Genomic DNA, 18167 nt, shown 5'->3' on the forward strand with positions numbered 1-18167 from the left:
TGGTGATGAACACACAGTTTTTAGTTGAATGTCTTAAGTAGACATGGGTTATGAATAACTTAGTTTTATAAACTTGCAGTATAACAATAGCTACAGTATACAAAAACGTGGTACTGCAAGGAGATGAGCCAGGACAGGTCTTGTAATGGCATTTAATTCCAAAGAATGTTTCAGGAACATGCATAATGAGATACAGGTTATTCCATTTCAGATCTGGTTTACAAGTTACTGGTTTCACAAGAACATTATATATTTTTACCTGCAGTAAAATTGTTGTGCAGTGATCTTATACTGTACATACCATTTAATAAGCAAGGTAGTTGTGTTATAAACAGAAGTAAAAATGAAAACAAGTAAAATACTTTTGAGCACCAGTACCAGAAATTTGGGAAACAAATGATTTTATAAGACGAAAAAACTCTCTGCACTACTCAATATTCTTAAAGGAAATTCAGTACTGCTCTTTTACCTTTTATGATGAAAACCCCTAGACCCTTATCTTAGAAATTATAGATTTGGCTAAATTATGTCCTGGCATAAGCAGACAACTTAGTCAAAGAGATTTACATCAGCTTTCACCAAATCTGAATTTAGGCCCTTCTTTTTTGTGAGCCTTCCCAACCTATGTTTCCTACAACCAGTTTGGACAATATAGGCTACATTTAGATGTGACGTATATGGTGGTGTACATTCACACATCAGCAAGTCTGCATAACTTGCACAGCAAGGGAAGTGGAAGATGAGGCTGTTGCAGGAAAGCAACCAACAGGAATGTGTAAGATAAAGCAGACACCTCTACCATTGGTACGCAAGATACACTGCTTACACCACCATTTACATCTTTCTCTGAATTTAGCACTAGACAATAATTTCCCACTCATTTCCTTTCTTCAACTGGCACACAAGTTATGGTCTTCTAAACTCCATCTCTTGTCAGTTTTGAAATTATTGTCTTATTTTACCTGGGAACCAACAACAATTAAATTTTAGTAGCTTCATTATCGCAGGCAGAAGAAATAGACCACATTCCCTATGCAACAGCTGTAATTGAAACAGCTCTGGGCCAGGCACAGAAAACTTTCTCCTCTGCAAAGTAAATGTGTGTCCAACTATTGCTGTTGAATTTCAATTTATGAATGAAATTGATGAGGTTGTCAATGAAATGCATCATGAGTATATACAGTCATGTAAAAAATAGAAGGGAAGTTCTTTTCTATTCATATATTTATTATGTCTATTACAGTCAAGTAATTTCCAAAATAGGATGCTTTATTAACATACTGTTTATAAAATCTTATGGGGGAGGGGAAGTAATATATATGGAATATATATAACTATTTCTGAGGGATAAAGTCAGGATTGCTGGAGCTATCTTGGAGACAAACCATTAGATTCTGCATTTTCACCTTTCAGGGTTTGACTTTGTAAGGTTAGGATGTCAAAAGTTTCTAACTACTAACAACCTACAAAAAACGGAGCAAATATGCTTGATAGTTCACATAAACTGCCCAGAAACCTAAAAGCTGTGACTATTATAGGTGAGTCTGGACTGGTGTAACAACTGTCATCTTAGTCATGACCCAGGATCGAACCCAGGACATAAATGATTCTCTTTAGCCTCAGCTAAAGGACGATGGCTTCATGCCATGCCCAATGGAAAACCTTCCATTTACTTTATTGGTGGATCAGGACCCACATTCTTTAGCTGGAAGATCAAGCAGACTTCTATCATCTGTGGATTAAACACAGAGGGGGACATGTAACAAATACTGAACAGTGGGTAATGTAGGTAGGCTAGTCCTTGATTATCCCTTTAGAAGGATAGATTTTGTAATTTATATTTAGTAAAGAGAACCAGAATATATATACAAAAATATTCTCTCAATATTCATTCCAGACAAGAGCCAAACCACTGGGAAGTGGAAACTACTACTTATCAGCGATTATCCTTGTTGTAAAAATGAGAGTCCTGTAGCACTTTAAAGACTAACAAATTTCTGCAGGCATAAGCTTTCATGGGCTGCAACCCACTTCGTCATATGCATGAAATAGAAATCAGATAGGCGGTATATATATATACATCCAAGGGTAAGAACCAACAATGGGGAGGATAGGTGTAAACAAAGTCCATTCTGTTAGAGTGTACAGACTAACACGGCTACCCCTCTGAATCTTTGTTGTAGTTGTCCTCATGTTCCCTTATCCTACAACAAAATCTCTGCTGTAGATGAGAGGAAGAAACCAAGATGTCTGACAGCTCAAAGTGGTGTAAAACCAATCACACTCTCCTTTCTGTTATAAATGTTTTCGATTATATTATCCAGCTGTTAGAACAAGTTTCCCTCCCCAAACATAACAAACTTGACCCAGATAGGTTTTGTGAATCCTTATTCTTTTGTTCAGGGGGATAATCATTTTCCTGTTCTGATGTGCAGGGTACTTCCTCAAGGCAAAATAATCTCTTCTGGGGCCAGTATTTCACTGAAAGTAGGTGCTTGTTAGACAAGTGACCATCATGCAACCTAGCATGAATGGAGTAAGTCATCTCTATGATGGGCTTGAATGCCATTGGCTCAAGAAGGGAGGGACCCCAAGTCTTCCGCCATTTTGGCCTCATGGACTATAATATTACATAGTGCTGGGAACAACCCAACAAGATCGATTTCTGTTTAGCATTTGGAACAACCTCAACGTGATTGCAGCAAGAAAGATGTCAGATGGTTGTAAGACATGTAGCATTTTAATCTGTAAGGTTAATAGTGTCGCTTTCATACGGCTTTACTGAAGTAGGGCTTTGTGGAGGACTTTTTTCACTTGATGGCGGTGCAGCCAAGACTTTCCTTCTGATTCCAGTTGCAGCCTTCTTATGGTCATGTCTAAGACTGCGGATCGTACTGTTTATGGCAGCCACACATGCTTTCCAATCATATCCAGTTTCCTTTAGATCAAAGGATGGGTAGTTCTCTTGAAGAAAGTCTAATGATAAACAAGCAGATAAGTCGGGAGTTATTATCAATTATTTATGCAAGCTCTGTTTTGCTCGCATGTTTTATTTAGGCACAACTGGGCCAAAACAAAATCTTCAGAAGTGCATCCTACCAGTACAGAATACAGTCAAGCTCACCGTTAAGTTGCTAGAGTGATGAAGAAGTCTATTTTTAAAAAGTTATGGGAAAAGTTGAAATATATAAAAAACTGATTAGATGGCTTAGGAAGATACTATGTGGACAGGGTTTGTTTGTTTTGTTTTTTGATCACTTGCAGAGATCAGGAGTGGGGGTAAAAATGTCTCCCTTCCATTCTTCCCACTGGTTGTGCCTCTAATCTCATGGCAGTTTCATGTAATGTTTCTGAAGCTGCATGGTTAATGAATGGGATACAAGGTTAGTATTTTTTATTTATCTCCAGCCCATCTTTTGAAGAGAGTTTTTCTGCGCATACCTCTGAGAGCATTGATCCTGTTGCAATCCAGTGGACACATGCCACGTTCCAGGTTACCATACACGTTGCTCTTCACCAGTATGTCTTCTGTGAAGAGATGGCGAATCAGATAGCGAGCTGACAACTCTGGTCGAGACTTCCCCTTGGCTACATAAATAACTGAGAAGGGCAACTGAACATTGCGCCATGGATTCCCAAGATGTTCTAGAGAGGAAGTTGGAGAGAGAAATATTTTATTTTCATTGCAGAAACATTGTTTACCATGCTTTCAAGGGACATTATACAAAAAAGGTACAAGACACAATACTTCCCTCCCCCACTCACTTACAAAGGCCAGAAGTAATAACTTTTTTATTTAATATATATACATAAAAAAGTTATCTCACACACACACACACACACACACACACACACACACACACCACCATTCATTCCAAAAGATCTCAAACCACTTAAACTATACAAGGTATGTGCACACTCATGAAATGAATCACTGTAGCTAGAATTAAAATTCAGCAGCTCTGAGATGGAATAATGACAGCTAGCAAGGTGGACAACCAGTGTGCAACATAGTGAATGTGGAGGAAAGGAAGGAAAATTTTAGTCAAGGACATGAAGCAAGACCTTGGTCTTACAAAAAGCATCATGGGATCCTCAAAAATCAAGATTCTATCTGTGTGACCCTTACAGTTGCCCCTTGAGGAGGCTTACATGGAATGTTATGCATTACTGCATGTATCTTGGTTGCAATAATACTGAGGCAGTTAGAACATCGGATGTGAGGACCACTATGTGTTTTAAACACAATGACTTAGATTTGCAAGCCACCCAAAGCAGCCAAAAAGAATATTTTAAATATATATTTGCTCTGCTGTACAGTAGCATGGTGGAGCCTTTACTATGCTTTCAACAATGCTAGTTATACAACGTTACTTGCTTTAGGACTGGCTCTGTACAGTGTTATTTCATCTGGGGGAAAAAAAAAAACAGTTCTTCCAATGAATAAAATGTGTTAATCCAGAGGATGAGTCTCCTAACTTACCCATTGGTTCCAAAGACTGTAATTTACTGGATGAAGGTACATGGAACATTTCTGGGACTTTATCCCATGTAGTATTCTGATGTCTGTTTGTTGTTGAGCTGGTCATTTTCTGAGAGGTTTGAGAATTGACTTCACTGTCTTCCCCATTATAATTTAAATCCACACAAATGGATGTGTCTGGAGTGTCGGCAGGTTTCTCCTTCCCTTCAGTAGTTTCCTGAAACACACAGATGGAGTTAACCCATGCTTTGGGAGAAGTCTATCAGTTTTTCAGTAAGTGTGTCAAATGATTTCCACATTATTGAGAATTAGATTCCACAAATTTGAGAAATTGCTAACCATATTTCAACCACAAGAGCCACAAGTCAGCCACTTGTTGAAGTCCTTGTGTAACATGAGGCACTTTGGAAGCTGAGCTGCATGGAGTTCCAGGTGTTCTGGGTGAAATTCCAGTGTGATGCAAAGGCTGGAAATATGTGACTGGATGCGGGAAGGCCTATAAGAGTATACAATGGAAGCATGGTCTTGGGGAAGCATAACCTAGACTCACTGAAGACTCAAGGGTTGCAAGGTTGAGAGGAAAAATGATTCAAGTGGGAAATGTTGGAGGTCATGCCTAAGATACTTTGGGTGTAACTGTGACTATTATCCATGAACAATAGGAAGACAGATGACATCACTGGTTTGAATTAAAGAGGCCAGAAGATCTATAGTATAGGTAGAGTAGTTCTGATCCTTTTATTGCACCCAATACAAATCTCAGAGACATTACTTGCCAAGAAAACATTTATAGGTAGCTGAACAACTGCATCACAGAATTCTGCACAAAATGACTATTTAACTTGTAAGTCACCTTTCCAACACTGTTTTGAGCCCCTAGCTATTGCAACACAGTACAGGACGCGGGAGTGAAATAATTGTTAAGGCTTCCTGGAAAGGATCTTACTGTGCAATTTTTCAGAGAAACAGAGTACATTGCTAAAGTCAGTGCACATTGTTTTGGAAGGACACTTACTGAAGGGGTTTGATAGTCAGGATAGCAAGGGAGTTTTCATTCAATTTGCAACAACATTGATGGATAATAAATTAATTGGCAAATAAATTCCAGTGACATGGAGACAATTTATTGTCCAGCAATAGTTTAAGATACATTTTTGTGACCTAATATTAGTGGTATGAAAAACAAAGGGTCAACACTCCATTAGTTTAACCAAAACAATGGCACTTGCAAATGATTTTATTTAATACTGAAAAACGAAGACTTAAAATACTTCTTATAGTAGTAATAGTCTTATAGATAGCAAAAATGATAGATTAAAAACTACGGGTGTTTTGGGTTTTTTTAAAATTATTTCTTTTAAGTAAATATTCATGCATGACAGTTATAAGTGTGTCTGAATTGATCCTTACTGAGGAGCTCTTAAAAATAAATTCTAGCAAGAAATAATCTGCGCTAATGATAGAAGTCAGGGTGAGTGGGGCAGCTAGCTATACAGCGATCCAATTCTGCAAAGATTTATGCATGTTTTTAACTGGATAGGTGACTGAGAACAATTCAGACCACTTCTAATAACTAGCCATTTAAACTTTTATAAGGTTGGTAATTATTCTATAAAATTACTATAAGTTGCAACAAATTTTACTACCTGTAGGCACGTTACCGTATTTTCATTTTAGGATTTTGTGTGTGTGTTTCTTTTGTTAATATTATACAAATATAAAAATGTTGACACTGTTCCACACATACCATTGTCACTGGAATCAGTGAAACTGTGTTGAACCATGACAAAATAAGTCCCAAAATGTCTTAAATTATGGGGCTCATGTGATGAGGTACTTATATATCTAGTTCTATAAGAAAGCATTTATTCGGTCATTAATAACTATTACACCTTGAGATGACTTACTGGGTTTATTTTGGTTTCACAGCGTAAGCAGCGGATCATGGCATTGACGTTTGTGATACAAGTTTTCCAGTCTCTTCCATATTCACTCAGATCATAATTTGGGAAATGAGTTGCAAGAAATTCTGCACACAAAATGTAGGAATTCTTTTAAACTATGCGATAATAAAGCAGCACTAAAAAGAGCTTTACTCAAATAAGAATACGACATCAATTTCAAGTGGTTACCAAGGTCTGTGAATGAGTTTTAGATTTTAGCTTTTATTAAGGAAATTTATGGTAGACTGGTAGTTTCAAGATAGGCAGCAATATACTTGTACATCACATTACAAAACTGAGTGGCATCAGAAAGTTTCTCTGTACGTAGTAAGGAGAATTTTCATTATTCAATATATCTTAGTTGATATATGGCCAAGCAAACCACTTGACTATCAGTAGAGATGACAATACTTGCAAATGGGCTAACTTACATCATTCTATTGTTCATATGAACTGCAGTTTGCTTTCTACCAAGACAGAATAAAACTGCAACTACAATGAATAGCTAATGAGTAGCTAATGTGTGTCTACATGTGCGCACGTGCATTGCACACTGGGAAGGGCATTTCTCAAAATGTTGCCACTTACCACTTTTCAAACAAGGATGAAATGAGAAGTTAGGAGAAAAATGCTGATGTGTCCATTAGCTTGTGTCCTACATGTGTTAAGGCCTCATTATATAAAATTAATATGATCAACTCTGATTGATGAATGAGAAAAATAAGAAATTATGAGTAATCAGAGAAACTCTACTGAAAGAGTTTACAACAAACATTTGAGGGTAACTATATAAAAGTTCCCCTCAAAACCCAAAGGTGCAGAGCGGAGCAATTTCCACTACCAGGTAATGCTGGATCCAGGTTGTTGGATAAGGATTCACAAAAAGAAAAACTGAAGGACATAATGAAGACTTATAATTAAAGGACCCAAGAAAACTCTAGAGGAAGAACAGTGAACTCATATGTTTTGTAAGTTAGCATACCTCTTACCGCAGCAACCTTGTTAGGATCCAATGTCCTGCGCCCTCGTGCACTGACACCCATAATGCTACATAGCAATGTTTCCTTGGGGAACAAGACACGGACTAGGTAGCGTGCTGCGTACTTTGGTTTGGTCTTTTGTCGAGCTTTCATCAAATAGTTTCCAAGAACTTTAACATTTCTCTTTGGGTCACCAACATACTCTTTGTAAAGCAAAAACATTAAAAAGGATTAGCACACATCTGTTAAAAAAGGCACTCTTCCCCAAACCAATTTCTCTCTTTTTAACTTCATGACATAGTAAACTCATATTTCCTAACCTTTCATTACCAGAACTAGGTATCCTGCATATTATCTGTCTTTGCATTTACAGGAGAGGCAGAAATAGCTTCTGTCAGTATCTTCTGACTGAATAAGCATTCTTAGCTCATTCATATAAAGCACCCACACTGATTAAATAATAGTAATAGCATTAAAAAAAAAAGCATTTAAGTGCATGCGAGGCAAAATTTTCAGAATGACCTATGTTGCGCATGTGCAGATACTTGCATACACATTTTCAAGAAAACACCTCATGAAGGTATGGGGTGTGAATGCTAATTTTATCAGGTGTGCACAAACAGAAGTTGAGGCACCTTTGAACGCTTCACCCGCTATTTATATCACCCTTTAATCACATTCAGATTTGCTTATTTTTTTAAACTCCAAAACTGCCTCCTTCCATATGACTCAGGGTATAAATAGATTATAAACAGACTTAACATCTGCCTGTGTCATGAGTGCTTGCCTACAGCCTCTTATGGTATAATAGCTCATGGAGGTCTTTTTGATGATGCACAGACAAACATTTTGAAAAACTAAATGATATCTTAGAAAACAGTCCAAAGAATGAAAACAGAGAACCTTTGCCTTGTCCCATTCAAGAATTAGCGTTCCTTACACACAAAACAATTAAGCTGCTTTCCCAAAGCAGCACATACTGTAAGTCATGTTCCATACTTCACTTTATTGATGACATACTTATGATAATTATCATAAGTATTTATTATACAAGAGAATATTTAGTTTTAACAAGAAAGCATTACCAAGGAAATCCTTAGATTTAGAGAAACTCTAATACGTTGCACTTCCATTGTAATGGCTGCTGAGATTTTACTGACACATACTAGTTCACTGTATTTGCAGGGAGTCCTAGCTCTTCTGTTACATTTGCAACATAAGTACACAGCATTATGTTTACTGTAAAACTAAGATTTGTTAAAGTGCCGTTATTCTGCACATAGGAATAATCAGCAACATGCAAGGATCAACTAAGTATGTGTGTTAGTACAGTGCACATACTAACTTTTTTAATAGACTCAGACTAGAAGGTCAGAAGGGACCATTATGATCATCTAGTCTGACCTCCTGCACAATGCAGGCCAAAGAACTTCACCCACCCACTCCTGTAATAGACTCATAACCTAAGACTGAGTTACTGAAGTCCTCAAATAATGATTTAAAGACTTCAAGGTAAAGAGAGTCAACCAGCAAATGACCCTGTGCGCCATGCTGCAGCGGAAGATGGAAAAAACCCCAGGGCCTATGCCTATCTGCCCTGGGAGAAAATTCCTTCACAACCCCAAATATGGTGATCAGTTAAACCCTCAGCATGTGTGCAAGACTCACCAGCCAGACACCCAGAAAGAATTCTCAGTAGTAACTCAGAACTGACCCCATCTAACATTCCTCCACAGGCCATTGGGCATATTTATCGCTATTAGCCAAAGATCAGTCAATTGCCAAATAGGTTGTCCCATCATACCATCCCCTCTATAAAACTTATCAAGCTCAGTCTTCAAGCCAGCTAGGTTTTTTGCCCCACTGCTCCCTTTGGAAGGCTGTTTCAGAACTTCATTCCCCGGATGGTTAGAAACCTGCATCTAATTTCAAGTCTAAACTTCCTGATGGCCAGTTTATATCCATTTGTTCTTGTGTCCACACTGGCACTGAACTTAAATAATTTCTCTCCCTCCCTGGTATTTATCCCTCTGATGTATTTATAGAGAGCAATCATATCTCCCCTCAACCTTCTTTTGGTTAGGCTAAATAAAACAAGCTCTGAGTCTCCTCTCATAAGGCAGGTTTTCCATTCCTCGGATTATCCTAGTAGCCCTACTCTGCACCTGTTCCAGGTTGAATTAATCTTTCTTAAACATGGGAGACCAGATGAGGTCTGATCAACACCAACACCTCCCTATCTCTACTGGGATTATTTTGCCTGATGCATCCTAGGACCACATTAGCTTTTTTCACAGCCACATCACATTGGCGGCTCATAGTCATCCTGTGATCAACCAATATGCCCAGGTCCTTTTCTTCATCACTTCCAACTAATGCATCCCCAGTTTATAGCAAAAGTTCTTATTAGTCCCTAAATGCATGACCTTGCACTTTCCACTATTAAATTTCATCCTATTTCTATTACTCCAATTTACAAGGTCATCCAGATCTTGTTGTATGATATCCCAGTCTTCTCTGTATTAGCAATATCTGCCAACTTTGCGTCATCCACAAACTTTATTAACACACTCCCACTTTTTGTGCCAATGTCAGTAATAAAAAGGTTAAATAAGATCGGTTCCAAGGACGATCCCTGAGGAACTCCACTAGTAACCACTCTCCAGGCTGACAGTTCACCTTTCAGTATGACCTGTTGTTGTCTCCCCTTTAACCAGTTCCTTATCCACCTTTCAATTTTCATATTAATCCCCATCTTTTACAATTTAACTAATAATTCCCCATGTGGAACCGTATCAAATGCTTTACTGAAATCTAGGTAAATTAGATCCACTGCATTCCCTTTGTCTAAAAAAAATATGTTATCTTCTCAATAAAGGAGATCAGACTGGTCTGGCACAATCTACCTTTTGTAAAGCCATGTTGTATTTTGTCCCAATAACCTCAATGTCCTTAACTACTTTCACTTTCAAAGAATTTTCCAACACCTTGCATACTATTGAGGTCAAACTAACAGGCCTGTAAATACCCTGATCACCATTTTTCCCCTTTCTTAAAAATAGGAGCTATGCTAGCAATTCTCCAGTTATATGGTACAACCCCTGAATTTAGATTAATTAAATATCCTTGCTAATGGGCTGCAATTTCATGTGCCAGTTCCCTTAATATCATTGGATGGAGATTATCCGACCCCCCTGATTTAGTCCCATTAAGCGGTTTGACTTTGGCTTCTGCCTCAGATGTGGTCATTTCTACCTCCATATCCTCATTCCCATTTGCCACCTACCACTATCCCCAAGCTCTTCATTAGCCTCATTAAAAAAAGGAGACAAAGTATTTGTTTAGATAATTGGCCATGCCTAGATTATCCTTAACCTCCATCCCATCCTCAGTGCTTAGCAGTCCTACTTCTTCTTTCTTTGTTTTCTTCCTATTTATATGGCTATAGAACCTTTTACTATTAGTTTTAATTCCCTTTGCAAGGTCCAACTTTACTTGGATTTTGGCCTTTCTCACTTTATCTCTATATGTTCTGACCGCCAAGAGGTAGCTTTCCTTGCTGATCCCTCCCATCTTCCACTCCTTGTAGGCTCTCAATCACCTATCTGAGATGCTTACTCATCCAGCTTGGTCTACAACTCTTGCCTATGATTTTTTTTCTCTTCCTTGGAATGCAGGTTTCAGATAGTTCCTGCAGTTTTACTTAAAGTAATCCCAAGCCTCCTCCATCTTTAGATCCATGAGTTCTTCAGTCCAGTCCAATTCCCCAACTAATTCCCTTAATTTTTTAAACTTAGCCCTTTAGAAGTCAAAGATGCTAGTCACAGATCTATTTTTGTTTATTCTGCCATTTAGTTTGAATTGAATTAGCTCATGGTCGCTTGAACCAAGGTTGTCTCCTACAACCAGTTCTTCATTTTGTCTCTACATGTTCTGACCTCCAAGAGGTGGCTTTCCTTGCTGATCCCTCCGATTTTCCATTCCTTATAGGCTTTCTGCTTTGTCTTAATCACCTATCTGAGATGCTTACTCATCCACCTTGCTCTACAATTTTTGCCTGTGAATTTTTTCCCCCTTCCTTAGGATGCAGGCTTCAGCTACTTCAAGTGGAATTTGCAGGAACTAATTTCAAGCCTCCTCCACCTTTAGATCCATGAGTTCTTAATTCCAGTCCACTTCCCTAACTAATTCCCTTAATTTTTTAAAGTTAGCCCTTTTGAAATCAAAGACCCTAGTCACACATCTATTTTTATTTATCCTTCCGTTTACTTTGAACTGAATTAGCTCATGCTCGCTCGAACCTAGGTTGTCTCCTAATACCAGTTCTTCACAAGGTCCTCACCATACTCACAATACCAAATCTAAAATGGCATCCCCTCTTGTTGGTTCAGCAGCTATTTGGTAAAGAAATCTGTCAGCTGTCACATACAGGAAAATCTGAGCCCTATTAGTCTTCCAGTCTATATTTGGGAAGTTAAAATCTCCCATAATCACACAGTTCCCAGTAGTATTTACTTATTAAAAACATCAAGGAGGTCTCTATCCATATCCAAATCAGAACCCAGTGGTCTGTAGCACACCCCAGCACTAATCCAGGGGAAGCTCTAGTAGCTGTCTTCCCCAATGTGATTTCTGCCCAGACAGATTCTGTCTTATCCATTGCATCACTTATTTGACTTCAAGTGTATCATGCACACCCGATAGCTTTATTCAGAAAGCTTTAAATATTAATCCACTTCTAAAATGCAAAATGAGGTAGTCAGCTCTGCTCATTTATTTTTGTTAAAAAAAATTGAGCCTCTTAAGCATGCATTTTATTCACTGTATTTTTCCACTCTATTGTGAGCATATGTTACTTGTAACTTACCAAAACTAGGATTGATAGAGACAGAAGAAGATGGCAGCTCTTTATTAATATTCGTACTTCCCGGTGAGGCCCTGTAATTCATCATCATGGTGTTTCTTCCCAAACTGGTTTCAGAGGTGGTTGGCATCACTGACGACACCATCGGGGAGCCCACTGCTGAAGATGCTACATTGGCGGTGCTTTCCACGACTGTGGTTACAAGATTTGATTGCGGAGGAAGGTCAGGGATCCTGTTAGCCACTGTGTATGGTGGATGCAGTGAGTGAGTGGAGACTATTGTGGGTAAGGGTGGGCTTTGCCTAAGCACAGGTTGTTGCGATTCAAGTTGAAGAGTTTGTTGAACAGGCTTTATTGCAGAGTTGGTCTGGAGATGGCTCTTTTGTAGCCTAACCCTCACTGATGGGCTATGACCTCCCTGTCCTGGGGGAGAGAGATGAAGACTTGACTCCCTTTCCATTGGTTTCTGTACTCTAATTTTTCCTTGGGGTAAATGATTGGAACTTCTGTATGTAAACCCAACAGGCCTCTGCAAATATGATTGGAAAACAATCATTAAGGTAAAACTGCACAAATCTGTTCTGTTTTTCCCTTCATGAACAAGAGAGATAAGATCTCAGCCTAAGCATATGATATTAACTACAGCCTTTTCATAAAGGTAGCTCCGACCTTTTGACCATGAGTCTAACTATTCCATGTTTTTCCATCTCTTTTTTCACTGGTTTCCACTTGGTGTCCAGACACCAACATAGCATTCTTATCTTGCGTTTGCATCCAGCTTCTAAAATGCTTCCAATCACCTACTAGCATAACATTCCTTCAAGAGCTAAATAATAGCTAATGAGGAACAGAGAAAATACATGTTAGCAGATGGTAATTGGCATAGTTTTTGTATAATATTTGCTGAAAACTTGGTCAGCTGGTGTCACCAGCTTTCTGAGCGATAAGCTGATGCTCCTGCTGCTGTGTTAAAGGAAAAACATTTGGTTTTGCAACTTTTTTTTTTTTGGTTGGCTTTTTTATGATGTATGAAGACCAGAAAAGTTTTGTTTTGTCTGAGCCTGACACCCTTTTTTCTGTTTATTTGACACATTAGAAGTTCAGATCCTATTTAGTCTGGAAGACTTCATATGCAGACTGGAAATGATTTGTGAAATAATGATATTAAGTGAATAAAACTGAAGCAACTGAAAGAAGAAATCCAGAGGGGTAGCCGTGTTAGTCTGTTTTGAAAGAAGAAAGAATTTTTAGTAATACCTACTTAATTTCAATAATTAACATTTTGGAGAAAGAATGCTTTGTGAGACTATTATACAACAGTTATAAAGTAAATGCTAAAAATATACCTCCTCCAAGATACCCAACAACTCTTCCAACAAAAACAGGGGAGATCAGAAATGACAATAATGAGGGTCTGGAAAATATGTTTTACTATCAAAGACTAAAAGAGCTCAATTTATTGTGTTTATTAAGGAGAAGTTTAAGAGACAACTTGGTCATGGTCTATAATTACTTACCCGAGGGGAAGATATCTGAGACTAGAGGACTCCTTAGTTTAACAGACAAAGTTGTTACAAGGTCCAAAGCCTGAATGTTGAATTCAGTAAAGTTCAAACCAAAAATATATTAATTTTTAATGGTAAGAATAATTTAACTATTGGAACAGATCATAAAGGGATGTGGTACATGTTCCATCACTTGGAGTCTTTAAAACATGACTAAGGCTCAGATCCACAAAAGGACTTACCCAACTAAATCTGGGGCTTCGGTGCTTAAGTCCCAGTTTTAGGCAGCACTGCAATCCACAGAACTTCCTCTCGGCTGCCACCTAATCCTATGGGCACCTAAACTCACTTAGCAGCTACATTTTCAGAATAAAAGTTCCCTAGGTGCCTATGTTTCTGCCTCCGGGTGTGCACGCTGCTGCCTCCCTGTAGGTGTCCAGACGTCTATCTCCTGTCTAAGCCCAGTGTGACCCATGAAGCAGGGGAAGACATCACCTATCTTCCTTGCAGAGTGGATTAGGACTGATTCAAAAACCAGGAGGAGGAAGAGGAAGTGGTGGTACCCACTTTATAACTCTTAGGACAGTGTTACAGCACTCAGCCAGGATGGATCCGTATAGCACCTAGCCTACAAATTGATTTTGATTGGGGCCTCTGGATACTACTACACCAACAGAGGACTGAGCTCACAAATGCCAAGAAGTAAATACCCTGGCTCTAAAGGATGCTGAACCCACTTTTAACAACAATGGATGGTGAGGAGAGAGTTTAACCCTCTAATTTCTACTCATGCTTGTAAAGGGACTGTGAACATTTCAGATCTTTAACACTCACAGGTTTGAGGAGCAATGGCTTCATCCGGGTGTGTTGCATTTCTGAAACCTTTCGATGAAGCAGGTCAAATTTCTTATCCAACTTCTGAATGGCATCATACATGGCCTGGCAATAAATGTGAAAGTAATAGAATATTTCTACTCTTAGAGGAAAAGTAAATAAAAAGCATTAAATTTAAATTTGACAAAAGCAAGAAAGTCTCATTAAAGTTGAAGTTCCCCCCTTAACTTATATCTACTCTTTGCAACCGTTCAGAAGATAATAAATACATGTTGTAAGTGTATTAAAGGCTCATACACAACAAGGAAAGATAATTATATGGTAAATTTCAAGCTTAAAAAAGTATGCTTCTTTTGGAAGATCTAATTTCAGGGAAAGACTTACTCTTGCTCTTTTAACATCCTCCTGCACATGACTGGACCTGAAAGATGGTTCTGCCTACTGCATCCAACATACAGTTGATTTTTAATTGATATAATAGTACATTTAATTTCACATTAGAGAGACATCAAACAAACTCAGAAGTAGAATAGTGGCACAAGAAGAATTGTGTGTTATCTAAAGTGCCATACTACATTTAAATCACAGGCTTAACTGCTTTATGGGTAGTTAGCAACCTTTAAAAATAGAATTATATATTTATTTCCAAATATGTGGCTAAGATACTGATAAATAGCTCATGAGGTATTAATTTCTACATCACAGATAGGAAATATACCTTGGAGGAATATGCACTCCAAAGTAAAATGACAAGTGTAGGTGATCTATGAGCAAAAGTTTCAGCTTCAAGACTCAAAAAAAAAATATATATATATAACACTGAAGTCAATTGCACACCCACTGACTACACTCAAAGGAAAAAATACAAACAGAATTTGAAAGCCACTTATTTGGTTGAAAGTGCCCAGAACATTTTGGCTGCTCTTAAGTCTTTTTTCAAGATCAATAATTTTGGTCTCCCAGAGATTTAAAAATTGACTGTGCTTTACTTTGAGAATAAGGCTTGGTTTACACTTACATCCGTGATTCGGCAGCAGTCGACGGGAGTTACGCAAAGTACGCAAAGAACTTGTGTAACTCCCGTCGACTGCTGTGCTTCTCTTCTGCGCGTCATCTTCATTGCACTGCGCCAACGGGAACCGTGTTCCCGTTGACGCAGCGCTACGCCACTTGCGGGGGTGGATTAATAATGTCAACTTCTGGATCGACTGAGTGGGTCTTCTCTGACCGCTCAGTCGATCCAGATAAGTCGATCTGATGGCGGCGACTTTGCCGCTGTCAGTGTAAACATAGCCTCATATGAAGGTTTTAAAGTAACAGTACTGTAAAGACCTCAAAATATCAGATACATAAAAACCATGTAAATCCAACAGGAGTTCAAAGGCTGACAGCTGTCCATATATATTGTTATGTACAACTTTAAAAAACCCACACATTATTACAAGCAACACATACGGTTACTAAACTAAATGAATAGAAAGGAAACAAGTTATGTTTTCAGAGTGTGTGGTCAGTCATTGTTTCCATAACAGTCAGTTTCTCCTGCTTTTTGTGTGGTTCCATCAACAACTGGGGGGAGAAAGAAATTTAGAAAAAGAATAGAAAAATATGGTTATAAAACCACAAAAATTTACAGGGCAGGTGAAGAATTTGAAATTACTTTTAAATTTAAAAAATAAAATTGACTAGATTTTAAGTTGATGGCATCTAATAACCATTGCCCTGCGCAAAGACAGACTTTAAAGCACTATGAAATGCCTCAACATAATAAGGTGCTATAAAAGCCTACATTTTTGTGTATTAAAAGCAACATACAATGACCTCATCATGCAGCCCTGGTACAACCAGTAAGACATATGTGACGTTAACTAATATTTAGTGATAAGTCACTGCAAAAAGAGATGCTCCCTACAAACTCATTACTTTCAGGAGTAGCCCTACTGTAACTGCTCACCTGTATGAGTAAGGGATTAATTTAGTTTTATCTTCACTGGTGCAGTTATTCAGCTTGCCAGTTACTACTTCAGATAATATAAGCAATAAATTCTCCTAATGCAGTCTGAACAAGATTCTGAATAAGATAATATTATAAAAGCAAACCTCAGATGCCTTCAAAATCTACATGCCAAACATTCCCCATTACCTTGCAATCCCTTGAAGTAAATCAATGGACTATGCATTACATACGCTGTATTAATATTGAACTTTTGGAGCCACTCTCAGGCTGATTACAGTATAAAAGGCTCAGTAGCTACATATAGAAATTGCAATAAAAAATAAGCAAAATGTATTTGCAGGTAAGTCAAGTGAAGTTTATAGAAATGAATAATTGGATGCAGTGAAGTTGCAAATGGATTATACAGGGGCTTACGTATCAGGGACAAAAGTGTTTCATAATTTTACCTTGTGTTTTATAGAGGTTTATAAACTATTTCAAAGAGAAAAATGTGATACCTGACAATAGTTGAGGACTTCCATAAGGGTTTTCTGCTGATCTCCTGTGTAGGATGCTTCAGACACAACACTTCCCTGTTCCAGTTAAAAAAAAAGTTAAACTGAAACTTAAATTCATGATCGTTTGCAGCCAGCAACATATACAGAGAAAAGCCCAGCTCAGGATCTCATATCATGTTTAAAATAAAGCACCACAAAACTATTTTTGTAATGAACCCCCCCAATGCAGCAGTCATTACAAACAAAACAAAAAACAATAAAAAAGACTTACACATTCATAATCTGGTTCATATTCATATATGACACTTCCACTGTCTTCATATTCGGTTTCCCTGGATCTTATCTAGAAAAACATAATTAAGAAACATGTAAAATTAGGAATAATCACAGAATACAAGGCACAAAGCAGTCTAGATGACCTTTATATTTTTCAGGAACTCAAAGCACTGGCTCAATACATAATTGGTGGCAAATATTGAGGAGGATGTTTTCAAACACTGCAGACTAATATATATTTGTTCGAGGATTAATCACATTGTAATTGTGACATGTAAGTTGCCAAGTCAGTTTTCCTTTATAAGGATTATAAGTAATAGTTTAAAATAAAATATACATACATATCCATGTATATTTTATTGACGCTTGAATTTATTAAAAAAGTAAAGAAAAACAAAATCCACATTACTTTTCACATCTTAGAAGGTTTACTTGCTGCATTTCTCTCAGCTAGGACAAAGTTACTCAATTTCACTTTTGTTTGTAGTCAGTTACTAGTCAATATGACTTTCAGTTACTCATGTACTAAAATAATGAAGAAATATTTAGGCTGCAGGGAATGTTTTCACTGCAATTTTTTTCTACTCACAATGCCTCACAAAAATTTAATGTTTTACAAGTAAGGCCTTGCCAATAAACAAACAGGTTTAACTTAAATCAATTTTTAAATGGATTTAGTTAGAACCAGTGCAAAACCCTGTTAAGATGTTCTTATTCTGGTTTATTAAAATTGTCTTAAATCAATTTAAGTAGTTATGATCGATTTAGTGTATTATTTGTATTTTGGTAACCCTTAGAGACCAGGGCCCCATTGTGCTAGACAGTGTA

At 37.7% G+C, this 18167-nt stretch overlaps 1 protein-coding gene across 1 annotated transcript in view; it reads right to left on the reverse strand.

Annotated features, from left to right (window-relative positions):
• Positions 1 to 2721: 2721 nt before the first annotated feature.
• The window catches only part of BEND2 (BEN domain containing 2), a 31149-nt gene continuing 15703 nt past the window's right edge, over positions 2722 to 18167 (reverse strand). Inside the window, exons 4-12 of the mRNA XM_067566087.1 lie at positions 17335 to 17406; positions 17064 to 17138; positions 14610 to 14714; positions 12274 to 12799; positions 7409 to 7609; positions 6391 to 6512; positions 4484 to 4700; positions 3442 to 3645; positions 2722 to 2976 (exon numbers count right to left, since the gene is read on the reverse strand). Of these exons, the coding sequence (XP_067422188.1) occupies positions 2741 to 2976; positions 3442 to 3645; positions 4484 to 4700; positions 6391 to 6512; positions 7409 to 7609; positions 12274 to 12799; positions 14610 to 14714; positions 17064 to 17138; positions 17335 to 17406 (1758 nt within the window). The 3' untranslated portion in view covers positions 2722 to 2740. The remainder of the gene's footprint in view (positions 2977 to 3441; positions 3646 to 4483; positions 4701 to 6390; positions 6513 to 7408; positions 7610 to 12273; positions 12800 to 14609; positions 14715 to 17063; positions 17139 to 17334; positions 17407 to 18167) is intronic.

The sequence above is a fragment of the Emydura macquarii genome, unplaced genomic scaffold, assembly GCF_026122565.2.
Source record: "Emydura macquarii macquarii isolate MOO-44397 ecotype Brisbane River unplaced genomic scaffold, CSIRO-AGI_Emac_v2 contig_2734, whole genome shotgun sequence".
Classification (NCBI taxonomy): domain Eukaryota; kingdom Metazoa; phylum Chordata; order Testudines; family Chelidae; genus Emydura; species Emydura macquarii.